Source organism: Gymnodraco acuticeps, unplaced genomic scaffold (assembly GCF_902827175.1).
Source record: "Gymnodraco acuticeps unplaced genomic scaffold, fGymAcu1.1, whole genome shotgun sequence".
Lineage (NCBI taxonomy): Eukaryota > Metazoa > Chordata > Actinopteri > Perciformes > Bathydraconidae > Gymnodraco > Gymnodraco acuticeps.
Genome location: NW_022992284.1, coordinates 2,006,229 through 2,029,060, shown reverse-complemented (window position 1 = coordinate 2,029,060; position 22,832 = coordinate 2,006,229). Strand labels below are relative to the sequence as shown.

The following is a 22,832-nucleotide window of genomic DNA, read 5'->3' as shown; positions in this document are numbered from 1 at the left end:
TCCTCGAACGCAGCCTAATGCACACACTGCCTCTTATACTAAAAACATCTAAATCACCCTGATCTGACTTTATGAGGATAGCCCCGTCTCTTAGAAATGTAACTCTCATGATAAACTATGCAGATGGAGAGCACAGGAGAACACAAACACACCGATAAAGCGAGAGTGAAAGGGGAGAAATGGAGAGACAATACTTTACCCTTTTCAGCAGACTAATCCAAACCCTCCTCTCATGATTCAGAAATCCACCGTCTGAATTATTCATCCTCAACTCTCTGCATTAAGCCACTGCTGTGTTGGCCTTCTCACACCATCACTTCAACATTAACAATCTAGACACACTCTCTGCCAGATAGCACATTAACCAAGCAAATAGCAACCATAAATACAAAGTTATGTTTTATGTTTCCTCCCTTTCATCTCGCACCAATCAACACAATGATGGAGGATTGTGGCAAGTTTGTGAAGTCTCCTTCTCTCTAAGAGCTTCCTCTGTGTACTTCTTACCCACATGGCAGACCCTCTGACTCCTCGGACCCAGTGAAGGCAGACAGGGAAACAATCTTCATCTTTGAAAAGTCAAGAGCAAAAGAAGGCGCACAGGAAGAGAGCAGATCAACCTGGAGCCAAGCTACTGAAGGGAGGATGAAAAAGAAGCAGGTTGTTGAGCTGAAAAAAGGCCACTCCTGCTGCCCTCACTAAGCTGTGACCTCATCATGTTCTGAACTACGAATAAGGATGCAACTCACACAATTATACACACACACACACACACACACACACACACACACACACACACACACACACACACACACACACACACACACACACACACACACACACACACACACACACACACACACACCACCTTCCTGTTTGTTAGTGCAGTGCTGGTGGTAAACTTTCCACTGACATCTCCACTCAAAGGACCAAATAGGATGTTTTCATGCAGTTTGACATTAAGAAATAAAGTACATATGCATTGAATTATAATAGTATTTAAGGAATGTCACCAAACAATGGCAAGTATAAATATTATGCTTGGGTGAAGAGGGAGTGATACATATTGTGACTGAAAAATGAATAGCCGCCAACAAAGGTTTAAATAGACAGCTAATTTTTACGCTTTAAATGATCACTTTATAACATGTTTACACCGCACTACATCTTTACTTTGATTTGCTTGTGTTGAAAGGTGCTGTATAAATAAATGTGCCTTGCCTTAATGTAACTGGATATTATATTTTCATCAGAAGTCAGCCATTTTAAATGTTGAAGAACATTAAACAATTAATAACAAGACAATAAAAGCTTTCAGTTGTAAGACAGCTGCATATTTAATTCTGGATTCAACTAGAGCACATGAATAAAAATGCTTCTGCCGAGCTTCCTGATACATTTAGATCTTGCACGTCTTTTGAGTGTCATCCTCACTCCCCCTTCCTGTGAAGAAAGCTGCCTCTTGTGGGTCAATATCCGCCTAATAGGCTGCTGCTTTGTAATTGTCCATCAGCCTCATCAAATGTGTGTCAATCAAACGTTACCGTGGCGGCCGTCTTGACAGCTGTCAGAGTGATAATTATGGAAAGTGATGGGAGATATCAAGGTTCCTTTCCATGAGAAGAGGACAACCACAATATCCTTCCTGTTCATTTTCAAGTAAAGGTCTTACAATGTTTGATGAAGGGAAACAATATAGAGGTTAGAGGTTTACGCTTAGTGCTATGTGTGTTTTAATAACCCTGACCTCATGGGTTTAACTGACACTAAAGACTTTAACTGGGTTGAGCTTGTTGAAAATATGACATCAATTAAATAATACACGTTGAGCCATTTGAAAAGCTAAACTGCACTTTTATTTAACATATAAAAACATGCAGCAGCAGTAAACACATAACAGCACGCAGTCAAAACACAATGGATGAATGTTCAGTTCAATGACTCATTAACGGTTGTATTCAGCAGTAACCGCCGACAGTAGTAACAGTGCTTTTATAGCTAACGTGGCTACAAGTAGCATGTTCACGTTAGTATTTTGTTCCCCTTAAGGGTGTACAGTTGTTTTTGTCAAATAAATGTAAAAAGAAAAAGTAAAAATAAATAGCTTTTTAAATTATCATACAGTATATAAAGGCCTATATAATGATTTTTTTGTAAACAAATGATGCAATACATAATTATAATTAATTGTGAACTTGTTGAAGATCCTATTAATGAAACTACATTTCAATTTCAAAATGATATTCAACATTCCTCTTCTTCCGATTTCTCATTGCAACAGTTCAAATAACCAAATGAACCAACATTGTGGGGTGTGACCAAACCCTGGCAAACATTTCAAAAAAGATAAAGGGGCACCAACTTTAACAGACCGACCACATTCATTTCAATACTAAGTATAAATATCAGATACATAACTTGCCTGCTGACTGGTCAGGTCTATACATAGAAATATGTAAATGAATGATATGCTGCATAAATATACACCACATGTGCATACTTTTGGCTGTAAACTGAAAAAGGCTTTTCTAACCTAACTGGTTGGGTCAGCATTCACAAAGTGGAAAAAGTGTGAACCAGAGAGCTGAAAGAAAGACGGCTACACCCACGCATTGTTTCGATCGAATGGTCTTCAGAAAGTGCCTACGGCGATGGAAGTTGAGCAACACAAGTTCATGTTCCGATTTTACTTTTGAGAAAGTTGTGAGGAATATGGTTTAAAATAACCTTAAAAGCTTGATGTCTTTTCCTTTTACGGCACGTGCAAATTCACATTCAGTGTCGTCTACACAGTACACGGCTTAAGGCTAAAGATTTATTGTCGAAGCAACATGCCAGCAAGTTTCAGATATTGCATTAATTTAAAAAGTAAAATAAAATATTTGGACTAAATGTACATGTAAAAATAACTCAACTTTTCACAACAGCATTTACATGAGATAAAATAATATACTTTAAAATTCAAACAAGGTGACAAGCAATGTTTTGTTCTGTTTCAGTTGATTTGTCAGGGCTCCCGGTTTGGTTTGGAGGACACGTTACAGCCCAACAGCAGCAAAGGGTACGTCCTCATACTGTCCTCCGAAATGCACGGCTCTGAATCACCTAATAACTTAGTACACTGCTAAAAATGCAATCAATAACTGGGCTCATCCATCTCGTCGTCGCTCCAGTCAGGGGGTGCATCTGTTCCAAAGTATCGATCCCCAAAGTTTCCTACAACAGAGAAAACATCAGCGTTAATTGAAATATAATTGACATCAAGTATTGATAATGCGGAGAAAGACGGTAAATATAATGCAATAACAGCATATCTTCATTTCAACATTACTCACCAATGCCAGGTATGATGTGGAAGAGGTCGTTGACTTTCTTGTCGACAGCAGTGGTGATGATTTTGACCTGTGGGAATGCGTACGCCACCGAATGGACTCCCATCTCTGCCATTAGCAAGGACACGAGCAGGATCTTGTTCTCCTGAACGTCATGGTCCTGGGAATGAAAACACACACACACGTGAATAAAGAATACATGAGGGAAGCGATTCATTGCATGCAGCATAGACTTGTGACCAATCAGGCGCACCCACCAGGAGGACTCGCACAGCCATCATGGCAGCAGCTCCCGTGGACACAGTGCAGTCCATCAGGATCACGTGGTCTTCACTGATTTCTTTTGGTAGACGCAGGTAATGAAGCTGAAAATATTTAACAGGAAGTGGGTTCAAACTAACATGTATTTAAATGATAAGTACTATCCTGTAGCTACATCTTGATATATGATATGAGCAAAAAGTAGGATGGAACAACAGGACCATGACTAATTGCAAGAAACTCATTGTAAAATATTGTTAAAGAATTTGTACATGTTTTTTTTTTTTTTAAAGTTTCCATATGTGAAAAAGGACAATAAAAGTAGATTAAAGTGAAGTTAATGCAAAATGTTTCACACAAATTGCATATTTTGAATCTGTACCTCTGGTTCTCCTGTGTCCTGGTTGGTTTGGATGAGGATTTTGCCGATGCGGACATCTTTGCACACCGCCCTCAGAGCAGGCTCCATGGTCTCCCCGGCGCGCAGGATGGACACGCCTGTAATCTAAAGAAAAACAAATGGAAAGAAAAATAATAATAATAATTTAAACAGAGGTTAATTGCATCAAACTCTTTTCAATGGTCCTTAAAATTAAAAAAGGTCGTCAGGAAGTAAATGGAGTTCACTCACCCTCCTCCCGTCAAAAGTCCTGCCTTCATAATCCTCTCCCTGGGGGGTCTGCACTAAGTGGACCTGAGATAATATAAAAACAGTGTGAGTACAATGCTGATCACAGCACTGTAGTGTTCTTTAGAAGTCAATCATTTCATTTTCGAATTTCAGTCATGTGTGTTAAGCTGTATCTTATGGTTAAGGTATGGAAACTTTCTATTGTGGTGACCCAATACGTTTCCATCCGACTCTCTTTTTAGCAAATACAAGCACTTACTCTTTTTCCATTCAGCTCCCATTTGCGTTTCTCTTTCACCATTTCAAGGCCACACATTATACTGTATGTGACTCTGCTGCTTTGTCAGCTTCTTCCTACCCATTGGCAATATGACCCTTTCTTTCTCCAGTCTCCATCTACGCCCAGATATCTAATGGTTCATAGTCAATAATCTCCTGCTTCATACAAAAGATTAAAGCACCTTCGTGCAGCCCCATACATAATTAACAGTATAAATAGGTGTTTATCACCTGCGAGGGGAGGAAGGAGAGTGCTCGCTCAATCAGCAGACGCATCAGCCTCTTGGAGTAGAAGATGAACTCATCGCGGCTGGTTTCCTTGTTTCTAAATGTGGTCATGAACAAAAGAACGGTACAGGATTTATGATGATGGCAGCTTTTGTACACAAGCGTTTTTTTTCTCCTTTAATGGAAACAGATGTTGATTTCTTAGCTCATACCTGATGATGGTGTGCATGCCCTTAACCTGGGGTGTGCTGTCCAGAACACTGAGGGTCTGGGGGAGGGGTTGGGCCTGGTGTGCAGAAGCCAGTGCTGCTCTGTAACCACGGCAACAAATAGTAGAGCGGGGGTGGTGCGGGGAAAGAGGGACAGAAGCATGAATACAATGCACATAATTACAATGAAGTGTGCAGGTTTACACCCAAGCGTGCACACACGTACTGTATGCACATTCAGAAAACAAACAAACCCACACCGACGTGTAAGTACATGCAGAAAACAAAGTATATCACAAAGAACTTCTGAGGAGTAGTTAGAGTAGAGATAATGGTACTGTGTAACCACTTTATAGGATTGCTTGGGGAAAATGCAGAAGCACAAAACTGCAAAGCTCACAGCGCCTGAGTATTTCTGTGGGAAATTACAACAGCAGAGGCCGTGATAATGGAAAATAAATTGAAACTGATCAGTTGTTAAATGAACATAATGTATATGGAGGGAAATGTCACTGTGTATAATGAATAAATGCATGATGGACATTTTGCACAATAGGTCTCTACTATTGTAATAGTTCCCTCAGACTCCACACACTAACATTAGGTTTGAATATGTAGTTAGCTGGGTCTACCCTGGCTCTAGAGCAACACACTGTTACAAATCCTCAGTGATGCAGTCATGTTGACATGACAGTATCCACTATGTCACCGAGTACACACTAGCCAGATGCAAAGAAAAGAGAAATCATAGCAAATCTGCTCACATATCCCAGCGGAGTTTCCTCTATAGGGAGTTTTTTCGACGAAACACAACAATCACAACACGGGACATAAAGACAAAAAAAAAAAACAGAAAGGGGGAAAACATGAGAAGAGACAACATCAGGTGGATGGAGAGATGGAGGGATTATCACACGCAGTGAAAAGTGTGACAGCTGAAGCTTTACATTGTCAGATGTGCTTACGACTATCCCATTTTAAGATAAATAATATCTGATGATTTAAGCAACGGGACATGCTTTGAAAGCTATTTACAGATTCTGTGGAAAAATACATTTTTGATCAGATTTTGATATCTATAGACGTGCATCAATTGCTGCGTGGGAGGTGCACGAGCTGTCTTGCGGCTGTCACTCTTTTACCGTGTAGAACAGTAAAGGTTGGTATTTCAGCTCACAGGCCCCGGCACATCCTGTGTCTAAAGACAGGCACCAAGCTCACTTCCTCTCTCTCTCTCTCTCTCTCTGTCTCAGATACTGTGGCCGACATTCAATGGAAAAACTCAGCGCTTTGTAGCAGGGTATTGGAAACTTTCTGTGTGGCTGAGGTATGTGACAGTCAACAATAGATGTAGCAAGAGCTGCCTCTCTCTCGCTCTCTTCTGTTATAGTCTTTCTCTCCTATTCGTGCTGCCACTGAGAGGAGGGGTCAGTGACTTGACTCATTGGTGTATTTTTAGACACAGCAGGCAGGAAGAGTGTAAGTTGTCATTTCTCTAAAAAAGGTAGAGAGAAGAAAAACCAACTGCTTGACATGAAATGCTGGCTGCACCACACCACATCCTTTGATCTAAGTGTAATGTTGGCAGCGGTTTTAAAGTAGTTATTATAGTAAGTCAGGGTGGACAACAATATGTTGGCATGGTCTCACGCTCTTGTGACTGATCTCCAATTAGTGGTATTTGCTGTAGAGATAAGACAGCGCCACATGGTGAGGTGCCATGGCAGCCAGCAGATCAGTGGAAGCTAGAGGTTGGTTTAGCTGGCCTCTTTTCCTCTCTCCCCGTAAGAAGCTGGGGGAACGGACAGATGGTGAGGAGAGAACGATAGACAGGATAAAGGCCACTCTACCTGACGCTGAGCTCGCGCTGAGAGCCATGGGGGCAGTGGGGGGAGAGAGGGTGAGAAAGCAGTACATCAGCATGTGTGTTAATGTGTGTGTATGGTGGGGAGAAAAAGAGCAAACTAACAAAGTGCTCCCCACGAGCTAAAATGGGCCTTTGGTGAAAGTTAGTGCAGGTTGTCAAACAAATCCAAAAGTCAAACGGCACACTGTGTTAAAGGGATTATTCTGAAGGATGAACCATGGGGTTTCTATCAGGGACTGATGACACCTCTTTGTTCATCAGGACTGAATTATTTCAGAACAAATATGTAATCATATTTTAATTGATATGAAAGCTTTTAACACTTATACATTTAAAGTAAAGCCTTGAAGTTAGTATGATATGGATGATTATCAACTGAAGATTAATAGTGTTAAAGCAAATGGTAAAAGTTAGAATCACTTATTTAACTGCACATGTATTTTTTGTTTTTGTTAGTCAGCAGGTAAATCATTACAGGGTTCATACACTTGTTCACCAATGATTTTCCATGACTTCTCCATGACCTTTACCTAATTTTCCATGACCGAAAACATTACTCTTTCTCAGCTTACCACTGAAAATGGTTTATTTTAACATGGAACAGGAAAATAAGGTCTGCATATGAAAGATGTTGTGTCTAAAACAAATCAAATAGTAGGCTTACTAGCTTCTACACGCTAAAGCAACTAAAATCTCTCACCAGCAAAATACCTCGACAGTTAAATGCCATTTTGCATTTCATTACTATACGATACAGTATTTATTATCGTTATAGTATTACTATTTTGGCGATTAGATAACATATACCTTATATTTGATGCAATTTTGGTTACATTTCCATGACTTTTCCAAAACTTTAGGGAAAATATTGTTTTCCATAACTTTTCCAGGGCCTGGAATTAGCATTTTGAATTTCCATGACTTTTCCAGGTTTTTAATGACCGTAAGAACCCTGTCATTAACGTTACTATGATGTGAATTCATTTTTAAAAGGCTTAAATTAAATGGATTGACCTGAAGGACATCTTAACCAATTGAATATGGAGAAGCAGAAAATGTAATCAATTACCAAAAGACATTAAAAAAAAAATCCAGAAATGAACATTCAATCTTTTGGTTGCAGGTTCACTTTGTTTGTTTTACAATTAGTGCTGTAACTCGGGAATAATAAAGTTCCAACTAATTTTAGACACAAATAAGTAAAGAATCGTGACTGGAGACTTAAAGTAAAACAAATAAGTAAATCCTGAAACAGACTAATGGGACTACAATAACTGCTATCATAATACTTCAAAACATCTATATCTAACTTCACACTCACTAAACCAGACAGAAACACATGCATATTCATCACATTTATCCTGCCCTTTAATGTGTTTAGTGTGGTTCATCTTCTGTCCACCAGAGGGAGGGATGGAGCTTGTATTTACAGACAGAGCTGATGGCTGGTTGTTGCTACACACATATGAGTTTTGGAGCATCCCAACAGAAAACAGAAATCAGGGAGGATAAATGAATGCTATACTAACATGTCTAAAATCTAAAACAACATGTATTTTGGTCTACTAGTGAGACCTCTCTTACCTCCTCCAGCTGACTGTGGACATGCTGCACAATCAAATCGATGGCCACCATGTTGCCACCGCCTGAAGGGACGACAAAAACAAGGTGGCATGATGTTAACTTAGGTCTATACAAATATACAGTGTCTTATTCATTTAACAGCAGTAAAATGCAATGTTGATCAAATTCCTAACAAAACTCAATTTTTCTTTATTCCCTGTGTCATTGTAATGTGAACAGACTTCCACTCTTTTTCCCCATGGTGCAAAACAAATGGATATTAAGCAACCAGTCCTGCCAACTAATTTGACTGTAATTTGAATGTTTAGTTGAAATGAATTGTCATATACTTGTACTGTATTTGAGTTAATAGACCTGTACTTTGATCTGCTTTTAATCGTTTGTGATCGAGACTATGAATGTTTTTAGTTTTTGTTGATGGTTGTGTGTGAACCTGCCCAAGGACTGCAGATGGAAATAAGATCATCTTTCTCCTTTTGAGATACATTTATTTGTATGCATGGTCCTTGTTCAATGAAGACATAATAAACTATAATATACATGTTTCAATGTGTGTGTGTGGAGAATGCACGTACCCCGTGGCACCACAATATCTGCCAGCCGCATGGTGGGTTCAATGTACTGCTCAAACGCTGGCTTTACAAACTTGTTGTACTGTTTGATGACGCCCTCGATGTCTCGGCCTCGGTCTGTGATGTCTCTCCTCAACCGACGCACCAGCCGGATGTCAGAGTCTGTGTCCACAAAGATCTTCATGTCCAGCAACTGACAGGAGAACATGAAACGGAGAGGAAATGTGAACATGAAAACTAAAAGAAAAGAAATATACTCTTTCTGCTTATTGTTGTGTAAAACTCTAGGATCACGTGTGGTTCCTGTTGTGTCAAGATATTTGAAGTCATTGTGAATTGGAAAAGTTACCCGTGCTTGAAATGGATATTTCTTTTTCTTGACAATCAGTTTGAAATGCTCCGGAAAAAATGTGTATTTAAAATATGCAACAATGTACCCTTGATGAAGAGAATTCAGCCGTAGACACTTTTTTTCCTCAGTTTTGTTTTAACATCACATTGGAGCTACAAGTATGCGGTGACTTTTATTCATTCTCTGTAAGTTATTCAGTTTTTGTTTTGTATCACCTTACCACAGATGTGTTTCACTTACTTATCTCTAAAAGCAAGAATAAGGGGGCAGTGTTTTTAGTGATTTAAAAAGCAATCCTATTCACATTCATATATACAGCACAGCATGATATTGAACAGGTGGCAAAATGGCAATTCGTTTTTTAAAGAATGATTATAACTATTTATAGTAGTTGAATGCTTAACATCTGCTGATGTCAATAGACAGCTTTTTAACAGCAGTTGAAAAACATGTCAATCAAATCAAATAAATCAATTTGGAAGTAATAGATAAGGATAAAAGCTTATTAAATAAACAACATTTTACGGTGGAAAAATGAACTTGTCAGTGCTCTCTGGTGGAGAAAGTTTGTCCCTTCAAAAATATCTTTGGCATATCCTCTGCACTTATTAGCCAGTGAATTTTGAATGTGTTTATATATAAATCGTGGATTTGTGAAAATAATTGATGAGCTTGTTTTTGCATAAACATCGCTGGCTGGTTTATGTGGTCAGCAGTAAAAAGTGACCTCCCGTATTATGCAAATAACATGTTTGACAGAAGCACGCATCAGAATGAATCTGACACCAGCTCGTTACGATGACTAGTGAAGTAACGTGTTATAGCAGAACGTTTAATACAGCGTATTTCTGGTATATTCATTTTATTATGTCACCTGATATATAAAAAGTGTGTTTTTATATATTCATGTGTGTACTTAATTACTTTGTATTAAATAGTAGCAGTCTGTATAACAAGAAGCTGGAAATATGAGAAGTGAAACCTTTGTATTTGGAGTAGTGGAGATGTGAGAGATGAGATATTCTTATTTGGACACAGCTCAAATCTCTGGAATGCTGCCTATGATGCGTTACACATGCTAAGGGAAATGAGTCCGTTCTCTATATATGTTTATGTAAAGTTCTACTATTTCACTGCTTGAGAGCAGAGGTAATATTTTCCTCGTTATTATTGATATTAAGGTAATTTACATGTATTGCTTGTATTGGCCAACTATAAAACAACTATATTTTAGACATATCTTAAAAGAGGCCAAGAGTATGTGAGACTGTGTGTGGGTTAAACTGATGGGGGAGGGGGAGCAGAGAAGGAAGTCTATGGAATGTGTGTGTGTGTGTGCAGGCTGCAAGAATGTGAGACAGCGAACACCAGATGTGTTTGTTTTGCCTCAAACTTAAAAGACTCTCGTTTCCGGGTCATCTCGGCTGGCTCGCGCTGATTCGCGACAACAGCCCATCGTTTTTATATCGCCCAATAGATGACCTGTATGGGAGGAGCATCCGACACAACTCCTCCCTTTCTAACTACATGAAGCCATGTTGTGTCCTGGGCCCTTTCTCATTTCATCAAATCCCCCTCCTCGACTCCTCGACTCCTCGGTCCTCCGGTAGTGACCCGGAAATGAATTTCAGCGCGCCATGTTGAAGGACATCTCATTTCTCTAAATGCACTTCGGGCACCGAGGATCGAGCGTCGAGGAGGCTCTCTGGAGGAGCTGTAACCGAGGATACACTGATGGGTCCTCCACGGCTCCTTCGTGGATGTATTTCCGGCAACAGAGATGTTTCAAAGAGACGTGACGCACGGCCGGACTTATCTCAGCCAATGACAGCTCTGCATGCATCCCTGGATATTATATTATTAACTGCTTTCATCGACGCGATGTTTCCAGAGAGAACAGCTGTGAGGTCCGTGCAGAAAGCAGAGCAGTGTGTATAATATATATCACTCAGTATAACAGGCCTACTCTTTTTATTTGCTTTAGTTTAGTAGATATCTACAAACAAAGAGTCGATATTTTTCTAAGACCATTTAGTGCTTCACATAATAAAATACACAACGGCTGTAGCCTGTTTTAGGAACTGTATGTACGTGTGTGTGGTATAGGTGTGTGTGGTACAGTGTGTGCGTAGATGCAGTGGACAGACAGGTCTCAGTTGGTTTGGTGTCCTCTGCTTACTTTTAATACTTGTAAATAAAACTTTTGGCCCGTAATTTATTTTCCTCATTGTAGCGAACAGAGAGGGGGGGGGATATATCCAGTCTCTGATAGTGTTACGTTATTATGAGAGTGCTCTGTTTGATTCTGAAATAGTATATATTTATATAAATATATACATATGTGTGTGGGTGTGTGTGTGTGTGTGTGTGTGTGTGTGTGTGTGTGTGTGTCCGCATCTGTAGCCTGTTATTGTCTTATTATACCGCACTGTGAATGAATTCAAAGTAAATATATAAGTCGTCATGAACACATCTGTCCATCAGACAGAGGGCTGCTGTGCCTCCTGTCATCATTAATGGACGTCTCTTTAAAATGACCGCTCAGAGGAGAGGAGTTCTCATTTCTCTAACCGCCTGCTGCTTCCCCTCCTATCTCCTCGGTTCCCCTCCTCGGCTCGCATCTCCTGTGGGCGGGACTAAGTATCGAGGATAGGAGTCAAGGAGGGGAGTCGAGAAGGGGGGTTAGAGAAATGAGAAAGGGCCCTTGTGTCCGGTCTCTTTTCCTCCTGCCGTCAAGATAGTAAGTTCCCCCGGCACTGGGAACAGAGCAGGGGTGCCCCCTTTAAAGTGTATTGTTGTTGTTTACCATTAAAGCAGATTATTGTTTAACCCTTTATCTGGTGCTTTGAATTCCTTCTTTTATAAATCTGACCAGCTCATCAAAGGACGCGCGGAGCCGAGGTGGGTTTCAGACCACTCCTTGCTCCAACACTAGTTAAACAAGTTAGAGGAGATTAACCTTGCCCTACCTGCAAGAGCTTTTTATCGGCGAAGGCCATGATTCCCTCAAAGATGATAACACTGGCTCCATACACAGTTTTCTGTGGAGGACACACATGCAGGTGTTATTAGAGTAGAACAGACATACAGTGCATGGTCATACAGAAAGCACATGTCTATTAGGGCTGCTCAATCTATCGTATTTTAATCGCAATTACGATTATGGCTTGCAATGATTACGAAAACAACGTAATCGAAATAAAACGATTATCTTTTTATTATTTATTACTTTTTTTTTATTACGTTTTTTATTATTGGCTTTTCAGTTGAATTATACTCAAAGTTCAGGGTAATCAACTGTTGAAAACATACTGTTAGAAAAAAATGTCTCCAATAAATTGATGTTTTCAAAGTTAATGTATAATCGTTTTTAATAATCATGATATCAATTATTGACCCAAATAATCGAGATTATGATTTTTGCCATAATCGAGCGGCCCTAATGTCTATATTTTAACAATCATCATGATCAATCAAACGTTGACAGATGCAGGTGATGGGGGAATGTCTTAGTGTAGTTGGACATGAAAGTATTAAAACAAGAATACAAAAAATGGCTCGTCAGTGACCATCTGGAGCAGCAGATTTGAAATGTGACTCTCTGGTGAGAGAGATTAAAAACCTCTTAGATAATAGAGAAACTGAGATGATATGCAGTTACGCCAGCAGGCTTATTCATTAACTTACAAAGTGCATTGCCATGTGTTTTAACATGTTTTTTAACATGTTTTAACAGCCTTACCCACTCCTTCTGCCTCCCATGAGTTGTAAAGTCATACACGGGGATTTTCACACTCTTGCCCTGCTTGAGTTTGCGCAGGGTGTGGCTCAGCAGATCGAAGTCAAAGGCATCAGGGTGGTCAAAGTTGTAGTCGTTACTGGCAGCCATAGTCTGCTGATCTGGGGACAGGACCTGAGGATCACAACAATGTTGACATTAAATTACAGCAAACTTGCAAAGATGCTTTAAAAACTGATTTCATGAGAAATGTCCTGTGTCTCAGTTTATGGATTTTTATTAGCACACATTAACGTTTGCATATCAAACATATGATAAAAAAAACTGATAAAACAATTTGACACACGCTCAAGTAATGGTTTGCCATATAATTTACACCAGCTTATGCAAAAACACTTCGACACAGATTACTGTTGAGTTGTTGAAATTAGAAGACCTAAATTTAGGAGAACATCATGCGACACTGTGACGTCTGTACCAGGTGGTGTGCGTGTGTGTGTGTGTGTGTGTGTGTGTGTGTGTGTGTGTGTGTGTGTGTGTGTGTGTGTGTGTGTGTGTGTGTGTGTGTGTGTGTGTGTATGTGTGTGTGTGTGTGTGTGTGTGTGTGTGTGTACCCTAGGGTAGTCTATCATTAAAACCATTTGGCATTTGGCAGTTTCAGAACAGCAACACCCACTTCTCAAGTGAACTGAATACATTCTAAAAATGATAAACTGGTGTTACCGTGGGACATTTGAACCAACATGAAGAAAACGTAACGTAGGAAATGTTTTTTTGGACAGGCTAAATGTTTGGGATGGCGACCTCTGGGAATACTGTGGTCGAACCGGCCCCTTGCTGAGAACTACAGTATCATTAGCTGAGGGTAAATCCCTCCTACTCCGCACAGCTTGTCAGATGGTGGCAGGATTACATAACCGGATACCGGAGGAGGAATACAGGGGCAAGAAAAATGGCTCTTGCTTGCTTGCCCTCCGTAAACCTTTTCCTCTCTCCCACTTTGCCCATCACTGTGCTTTTCTTTTGACTCATCTGCCTTTTTAAATGTAGTCCTTTCCGTCTCTTTTCTCTCCATTCACTCCCCTTATCCTAAATCCCCCTCTTGGATCCAAAGGCACTCGTATTATCTCTTTCACTCTGCGTTCTGCACTTAGTCTCACTCTCTCCCTTCCTTCAGGGCACTGCGTAGTAAGCAGCCAGACCAGTCATAGATACAACTTAATACAAAAAAGGATAAGTGGTTTAGTAGAGTCCTGAAGTTTTTATCTCTAGAATCTGAAAGCATTTGGATTGATGTCAAGATATGAAAAAACATCTCAGAATTCAGGCCAGCTATATTCTAAATAATAGACACTCTTAACCTAACAAAACCACCCTTCTAAGAAAGTGTGTGGCAGATAAACGGATACACAACATATAGTTTAAAACACACCTTGTAGAAAGAGTCCATTGAGAGTAAGACAACCCATGGCACATCTAGAGCTTCAATTATTTTCCTAGCTACGGTTGTCTTTCCTGAAGCGCTGCCGCCACACAGACCTGTGACAAAACATTAAAGACATCAGATATTATTTGCATACAAGTTTAATTGCAACATTTATTAAAAAATACCTTTGCTTGGCTGGGATATAACTTACTAGCGCTAGCTTGACAGGGCAAATAACTTAATTTTGAAGTGGCTTCAGGCTATTATTTGAATTTAGTGAGACAGGCAGAGACACATACCAGGGATCTTACCAAGGTGTAACAGTAAGGGACTCAATTCTAAGCACTAAGACTACTTAGACTAAGCACATGATCTAGTGTAGGGCTGCTTTTCCTTCCGTTTTTAAAACTCACTAGAAAAAAATATGTATTGGCATTATGTGTCAGTATGCATTTTTCTCTATGACAATGCAACTTACTGCAAGTCCTCTAAATGATACAAAGATATGCAAGATAAGAAACCATTACTGCCGTTACATTGTGGCGTGCAACTCTTTGTGTCTTACCAATGACGAAGGCCTCTTTGGACTGTGCTCCATGCTCGTTGTACCAGGGGGGGCGGCCGGCGGTGTAGATGGTTCTTTTGGAGGTGCGTAGGAGAGGAGGCTCAGACTTGCACTGGCTGGTGGTCCGTTTCCTGGGTGAAAGGCCTGTGGTTACCACGGGGAGAAGCCGGTCCAGTGATCCCTCACCACCTCCACTGCAAAGCAACAAAAAACAAAACAAAGTATACAATTACCTTTCTGCCCTCTTGTTTTTTTATTGCATGGAACTGAACACATTAATGACTAAGCATACAACTCTATAGATCTTGAGAACTACTAATTCTTGACCTTTTATTTGCCCAGACGTGAACTAAATCCCCATAAATATGAACACTTGTATTTGATCAAATGCTATATAACAAAAGGGCTTTGGCTTGACAGCAAGATGGGGGTTGTCATTTAACTTAGTAAACCATTTGATTGACAGCTGATTAGTGTCCCATTGGACAGTGGTGATAGTTGGTGTTAAACAGCCAATAAGGCATGGCAAGAACAACATAGCTATCACGATGAAAATGTAATCTACAGGAGAAAAAATCCTTTAATAAAAGTGATCAAACAAACACACAGACAGTCTGTCAGTTCGTGTTTGCAACTGTGGGATAGAAATGCAGAAAGACAAAAGTGACCCTGTTAACTGACAATTAACGTCCCTGAGTTCGAGGTATTGCGTCCTCTCGTGGGTTAATGTTCCAACATCTTTAACAGGTGAGCTTTGTCCAATACTGTGTACACTATGACTGCCGCAGACATCAAAGTACACCAAGGTTAACTGGGTTGAAGAACATGACTACTGTCCTCCAGTATTTGCAACACACTAAGGGTGTAACCAGTAACAAGGACTATTGCAATGCCGTGTTTTGACAGATAACAAAACTAAAAAAGGCCCTCATAAAGAAAGTAAAAGAAGCACATTCAAAACAGGTATAAGCCTCTAATGGGAGCCGGGTACAGAGCGAATTCGCATGTTTGACTATTCAAACTTAACAGGTTGAACACCATGTCTTCTGTGCAACACAATACCAGTACATTTCCACTAAGGAAGATGCATGTACCTTGTGCAATTTGTCTATTGCACTCTCGTAACAGTATCTGGCTAACTTATTGTTCCACATAGAGAACAATAGTTTTTACTGTGGGACATGACTCAAAGATCGTTTATTGTCCTTCTGCAGACCATGGTTTCACATCAAACATTGAGTTGTAGCTCCAAGTACATTCCTGTGGTGCTGAAGAACATCCAGCTAATGGCTGTGACTCATTCAAATGCAGGGCAGAGAACAACACACAGAACTCTTCTATTGTTGACAAACCCGTCTAGAACTTCTTGCAAAAGTTTAGTTTGACGAGGTCTGTGGTCTCTGTGGTGCATTAGCTGGCGTGCACAAAATACTTGGACATCAGCAGTGTTGCAATCACTTTTATAACACAAATAGTAAATAGCCGAAAGGATTTGTGGCGATCAAGCATCACCACAAACTCAAGTTATGTAAATAAATACATTCTCAAAGACCCTTTGAGGAACTTTATGAATCAAGCTACCATAACAACTAGTGAAGGCAGGCCAGGCACACTGCCTCGGACCCTTACCACGCCTCGAACAGGGAATCACTTTATTGTGCCCCAGTCAATCCTGAGATAACAACTTAGTTTATGATAATGTCTTTAAAGTAATGTCTTCGGTGATTGTAATAGTATGTGAAATGTCTGTTTTATTGTTTCTTGTCATGTGTCCTTGATGATGTTGCAAATAAAGCTGCTGAGATTCAAGAAACATTTCAGACTTGATTTGACAACTTTGAAGCAACTTTATAGCATTGATCTGTTTGCAGTTCATACATGTATTTATTATTACAATAAGCAGTATTTATTCCACTGCACAATCATTCATTTTACATTTAGTATTTGCTTATCTTGTTTTATTTTAAATGGATATAAACCTCTGCATTTACTTGCACGTTGGTCTTTCAACATTTAGATGGTATTTTATTTAACATGTATATAGTTTACTTCTGCATTTACTTGCACATTTGTCTTGTAACATAATCTTGCACTATTTTATTTCTGTATTGTTTTATGTCTTGTAAATATTTGTGAGGCATTGTTGGAGGAGCCTGGGACATAACGTTGCCATAGAAACTGTAGCAACAATAAAGCTTTGAAACTTCAATCTTGACAACAAAGTATTATTGTATACTATAGTGTCATATACGTTTCTTTGAGTGAGTTTCTAGCAACACAAAGCAGTATTCAAGTCCTCCACACTAAGGGTTGTAAACAGCTTGATACCCTAACTTGATCAAAGCTGTGTCAGAAAGCATTCCTAGATGTACCTTTATTTATCAGTCACCTTTCAACTTCCAACTCTTTGTGCACATACACAGTTGGAGTGTCACAAGTCAGACGACAAGCAAACGAGAGAGAGCAAAGATCACTCAAATCGGACCAGGGTCATCTGAGCTTTGATGGAGCCGGGGAGTGGGCTTCAGTATTGATCATGTACGACAGAGAACACAGAGCATCGAGCACAGCACACTCCACCAGGTGCCATAAAAGAGAAGTTGGATGTGCTGAATCCTTCCCTTGTGTAGGAAGTACAGTGACATTACTCAATGCTTAGTGAAATGCTTCTTTGTGAAGAAACGGTGTCAAGAGGTGTGATTTTTTCAGCTAAGAATTGTTAGCAAAGGTCAAGCCTTTCCTATCTTTGAATGACTTTGAGAGTAATACATTGTTTTATATCCATTAAAACTGGATTACTGCAATGCTCTGTACATTGGAGTAAGCCAGGCTTCGCTGTCTCGCCTCCAGCTGGTCTAGAATGCTGCTGCACGCCTCCTTACAAGGACAGGCAGGCATGAACATATTACGCCTATACTCGCCTCTTTACATTGGCTACCAGTCAGTTTTAGAATACAATTAATAATGTTATTTGTTTGCATACAAAGCCCTAAACGGTTTAGCCCCACCGTACCTGGCAGACCTTTTAAAACCATACCACACGGTCACTGAGGTCTGCTGACAGACTCCTTCTGGTCGTCCCTACATCGAGGTTGAAGCAGCGAGGAGACGGAGCCTTTGCAGCTCCAAAATTATGGAACAAATTGTCCCTCCAGGTTAGACTTGCTCCAACTCTGCCTGTTTTTAAATCTTAAAAACCCACTTCTTTTCCCTGGCATTTGCAGGCCAGGTATGACATTTGTGCTTTTAAATGTGGGTTTTTAATCTTACTAGTGTTTTGTATTGTTGTTACGTCATGTAGGAGAGTTTTTCAGTCTGTGGCTTCTGATCTGGTTTCATTGTCTCGTGTCTTACATTTGTTTCATGTCCTGTCTGTTGTTTTGCTATGTTTTTATACAGTTGATGGTGTACAGCACTTTGTTTAACTCTGTTGTTTTTAAATGTGCTATAGAAGTAAAGTGGATTGGATTGATTGCAGGGTAGAGACCATCTATTAGCAGGAACAGGAGCAGTAAATAACTCAGAAGGACTTGGCTTACACTACATGTTGTTTTGTTTTCCCTTCTTCGAAACCCCAAACATTGTTTCCTTGAAGAGGGGGCCAAAGATCACTTAAAGGCAGCAGATTCCTTTGATAAAACCCCAACATTAAATCTAGGGAGCATTACTTTTCTTTGAAATTGAATCAGATATTTATATTGATATACTCTGAATCTCATTATACTCTGTGTATAATGACAATAAAAGGCTTTAACTTAACTTATAATACCATGACACGTTTTTGAAATAAGTCAATCTAAACTCCATTCTACTGTTCGCATCAGTCTTCATACAAAACACAACTTAACTAACTCTTTACTTCATTTCAATTTGTATTGACTCCTTTTCGTTTGTGTAACAGAACAATTTAAATCTATAAAATTCTATTTTTTTAATCGCATTTTCCACAAAAACATCGGGTATCCGGACAAACGCATTTTAAAAAGTCACTCGCATGGAGTTCCTGTTATTACATGACAGATGCAAATATTCCCAAAGAATGTAAAAAAAACCTTAGGGTCGTATCAAAGCGAGCTTCAGACTGTCTTTATGAACTCTTTAAAGAGAGAAGCTCTAACAGAATGGAACAGCAAAAATACTCAATTGGTAAGTACACCTGAAGTAACACACAAAAACAGTATATGAAATATATAAATAAATAAAATGCACTTACCTGCCATCAGATCTTAGAGTCCAACAACCAGATATTCTAGCTCCTGAGTAGGATGGTAGAGAGTGCATAACTGGAGAAAGATATGGGAGGCTCCCACTGTGTGTATTACGCAGTGTGTGTTTTAATCCAATATTACTGCCAACAAGTATACTCAGTATAAATACACACTCACGCACAATAGAGCATTTAACAGCACTGCCCTCTGATGCAACACATCCAGAGAGACAGAGTTAGAGGTTGGGCAATATGAGGGGAATTAGATAAGATGAGAAACGAAACTTTTAACATCAGTTTAGCTTTCTATTTCTTCTACTCAGTGGAGCAATAGAGGGAGAGACAAGGCACTGCAGCTTGGTAAAGAGAGCGCCCTCAATGTGAAAATACAGCACAGTTTTCCCTCCTCTTTCACTCGCGCTTTACTCCTCCCCTCAGTCGTCCGGCCAACAAATGTAAGAGGATAACCTACCCTACAGCTTATGTTCATTAGGTGGTATTAATAGCGCCAGGTTAGAGCCTTCCCACTCCTGGTACACACACATACACGCATGCCAAGCCCGGGTCATCTGTTTTTGACAGTCAGTGTTGCAATATCGAAGTCAAGGAGGGACCAGGAGAGAGCAATAAAGACATAGATAAACAAGCTGGGTAAAACAAATCTGCTTTAGGCTGTGCTGGGGTGAGAAGAGAGGGGGACATGCAGAGGGAGAGAGTTGACAGAAGGGAAGGGCAGAGAGGGAGGCAATGTGCTTTTTGCCCTTCAGGGAGCTGCCATGTCTCTATGAGCCTTACATCAGCCTGACTCTGGAGACGTCAGCACAACAGAGCAAACATACACACACACACACAAACAGAGTGTGTGTAGTCCCCTCCCTAACTTCACTCACAGTGAAGGCTGGGGAGTAAACAGCATGATGAAACCCAACACTACTGCTCTATCAGCTGACAGAGGAACAACCCTAGGCAATGCACACACACGGAACACATAAAGTCACATGTGCACACACTCGCACTCCTCCCGGGCCACAACTTGCACAGAGATCAGAGGAGACAGACCAATTGTTTCCCAGTGCAGCAAAAACAAACTTTAGAACTGAGCAGGCCACAGCTCAAGAACCACATGGCGTAGAGAGACGCTACTAAATAAGATTTAAACCAACATTTAAAGATTTCTCCCATTTGGAGTATGGACTTGACAAGACCTCATTTCGGTTAACTTCCTTGTTAAAACCACAGGGGGGAACCATGGTACTTAGTGTTTTTGTGTTTCTCTCTCCACTGCAGCTTTAAGACTGTCGCTGTTGCTTTAAACTACCGTCAGGGGACAGCTGCAGCGCAAGAAAGCCATCTCGAAACAAGAAGCCTGAACTGGTTGCTATGCCAAACATTCAGCTGTCTCTCTTTGGCAACAGAGACACTCTGAAGGGTCATAGGCCCAAGTGAAATGGACATTTGCTAACATTGTAAGTACAGTGACAGAAATACTAGACTACAGATTATATGCAACCTATAACCATGAAGATATCTATTTGTGTCTCAGCAATACTTTTATCATTTCGTCATCAATGAAAGTGAATGTCTTAAATGAAAAAAGGAAGTGACAAGTCACATGGGCCATAAAGGTACAAGATATCCTTTTACAGGATCCAAAGTTCAAATACTTGTCTTATCTTGTTTGGAAACTAGGACAGAGTTATGTAAGTAGATATTTGGGGTGGACAAAATAACTAACCATAATGGTGCTAAGTTAAGTATTTGCAAATATGTGTTGTTTATGTTTTTTCGGGCTTGGATTAAAATGCTTCTTGTTGGGTAACATTATATTTAGCAACTTAAAGTGCTATCAGTAATTTGTGCTCACATATTTCTGCCAGTTTCACGCCGTCAAAATATACTTCAAAGCTAGTGTGTTGACTCCACCCTGAATATTCATTCCAATAAGGCTTTGCCACGTTAAACATCGTGCTTTTTGAACAGGTTTAGTGAGTGTAAACAGGAAGTACCCCTCAGTGGATAGACCAATGCAGCAACACCCTCTTGTGGCTCAGTAGTGTACCAAGTTTAGAGTTGTTTTACTATTGCTGTGGGTGGTTACAGGAACATACTATTGGTCTCACTGGGTCAATATCACAGTATGACGCCATGTATATTCAGCTACAGCAATAGTCACCTAAATCAAATGTGAGCTCTATTTGTAGCCTCGTTTCCCCAAGAAGGAGGACATTTGTTTCTCAGTGCCAGCAGAAAATGCCATGCTTCCTCCCACTGCTCAAAGAAAAATGCATGAAATTGCTAAATCGAGGCTTTTGATGTATCTATTGGGACAACCGTCACACTAGCATGTTTGAGGTCATGTTAAATGTTTTTATATTGTTCTGGTTTGACAAGATGACTGTGAAGTTATGAAATGAGGGGCACCTCGTGTAAAATATGACAACTAAGCGAAGGAGTGGACAATACGAAGAACTTGAAGTATACTGCGTTGATATGACATATGCAATAAACTAACTGTTATACCTCCTCCCTGCCATGACAGCGACATGTTAACTACTTTTATGGTAACGTTACAGTGACAGATCCAATGAAGGCACACAAGTGTGACATGTCGTGTTTCCGTAAAGATGTTTAGCCTAACCAACTGCCTGTGAATTTTATTTTATAAAAGTCGGCTAAAAAAGTCGTGTTATATGAAGTCAATGGTCTTAAAAAACACTCTTAATTGTAACAGTTTTACCTGTTCGACACAGAAGAAGTTATCTCTTCGTTCTCCATCTTTGAGAGCCTTTCTTCCCTGCTAACGGCAGACACTGCTACTGTTGACAATCAGCTGTAGAGGGCAGAGTTAGTGCTGAGGCATCATGGGTCTTGTAGGAATATCATATGTCACCATTCTGCAGTCGGTTTCAGAGGTTTCAAACTTCCTTTATAATCTCCTTTAGTTTAGGAACCACTGTGTCACTACCCGATCCGTCCCCCTGCCCGATCGGTACTGCGCATGTGTGAGATGGTCCGCCATATTGGACAACTCCGGACGGCAACCCAAGATGGACACTTGACACAGTGGCTTTTAGCAAAGCTCAAAAAGAAAACTCGAGAGATGAGTTATTGTTATGTGATTGATTGATTGAAAAGTTTATTAACAGCTTGTATATTGGGTACAGTACAGTACAGCTCAAAACATACAATTGTTAAGGGGATGCAGACCAGAGAAAGACTTTCGTCTTGTTTACATCAGGGTCCCCCATTTCCAATTCATCATATCATTTAAGACATATAAGACATATTTGACATACAGATGGCTTATTTACAATGTACATACAGGTGTTTTTTTTACATACAGATTGCTTATTTACAATTTTCATTTTAGATTTCGTTCTAATACATCCTAACCTACGGTGGCCCTGAAGTGCAAGACACCACAGCATTTCACAAAACGCCACAGCAATTCACAAAACACAACAGCATTTCACAAAACACAACAGCATTTCAGAAAACACCACAGCATTTCACAAAACACAACAGCATTTCAGAAAACACCACAGCATTTCACAAAACACAACAGCATTTCAGAAAACAC

At 40.0% G+C, this 22,832-nt stretch overlaps 1 protein-coding gene across 4 annotated transcripts; it reads right to left on the bottom strand.

Moving 5' to 3' along the window:
* Window positions 1-1,830: 1,830 nt before the first annotated feature.
* uckl1b (uridine-cytidine kinase 1-like 1b) lies at window positions 1,831-22,253 on the bottom strand. Of its 4 annotated transcripts, none has more exons than XM_034207466.1 (15): window positions 21,990-22,253; window positions 15,046-15,239; window positions 14,487-14,593; window positions 13,058-13,228; window positions 12,285-12,356; window positions 8,967-9,156; window positions 8,392-8,453; window positions 6,791-6,807; window positions 4,944-5,042; window positions 4,735-4,828; window positions 4,225-4,287; window positions 3,976-4,098; window positions 3,590-3,697; window positions 3,336-3,492; window positions 1,831-3,216 (listed from the first exon to the last, which is right to left on the bottom strand). In XM_034207466.1, the coding sequence occupies exons 1-15, from the start codon at window positions 22,025-22,027 to the stop codon at window positions 3,137-3,139; spliced, it is 1,575 nt and encodes a 524-aa protein (XP_034063357.1). In that variant the 5' UTR covers window positions 22,028-22,253; the 3' UTR covers window positions 1,831-3,136. The 4 variants fall into 4 exon arrangements, with proteins under 4 accessions (XP_034063357.1, XP_034063356.1, XP_034063354.1 ...); XM_034207465.1 differs by lacking the exon at window positions 6,791-6,807 and adding an exon at window positions 5,705-5,724; XM_034207463.1 differs by lacking the exons at window positions 6,791-6,807; window positions 21,990-22,253 and adding exons at window positions 5,705-5,724; window positions 19,259-20,072.
* Between the last annotated feature and the right edge of the window lie 579 nt (window positions 22,254-22,832).

Excerpts from the sequence above, each read along its gene's own strand:
- uckl1b (XM_034207463.1), bottom strand. The coding sequence starts at position 19,326 with ATGCACTCTCTACCATCCTACTCAGGAGCTAGAATATCTGGTTGTTGG. Across the intron at positions 5,725-8,391 it reads TCCACAGTCAGCTGGAGGAG|AGGAAACTCCGCTGGGATAT; the intron begins GTAAGAGAGGTC and ends AACTCCCTATAG. Across the intron at positions 4,099-4,224 it reads GGACTTTTGACGGGAGGAGG|ATTACAGGCGTGTCCATCCT; the intron begins GTGAGTGAACTC and ends GTTTTTCTTTAG.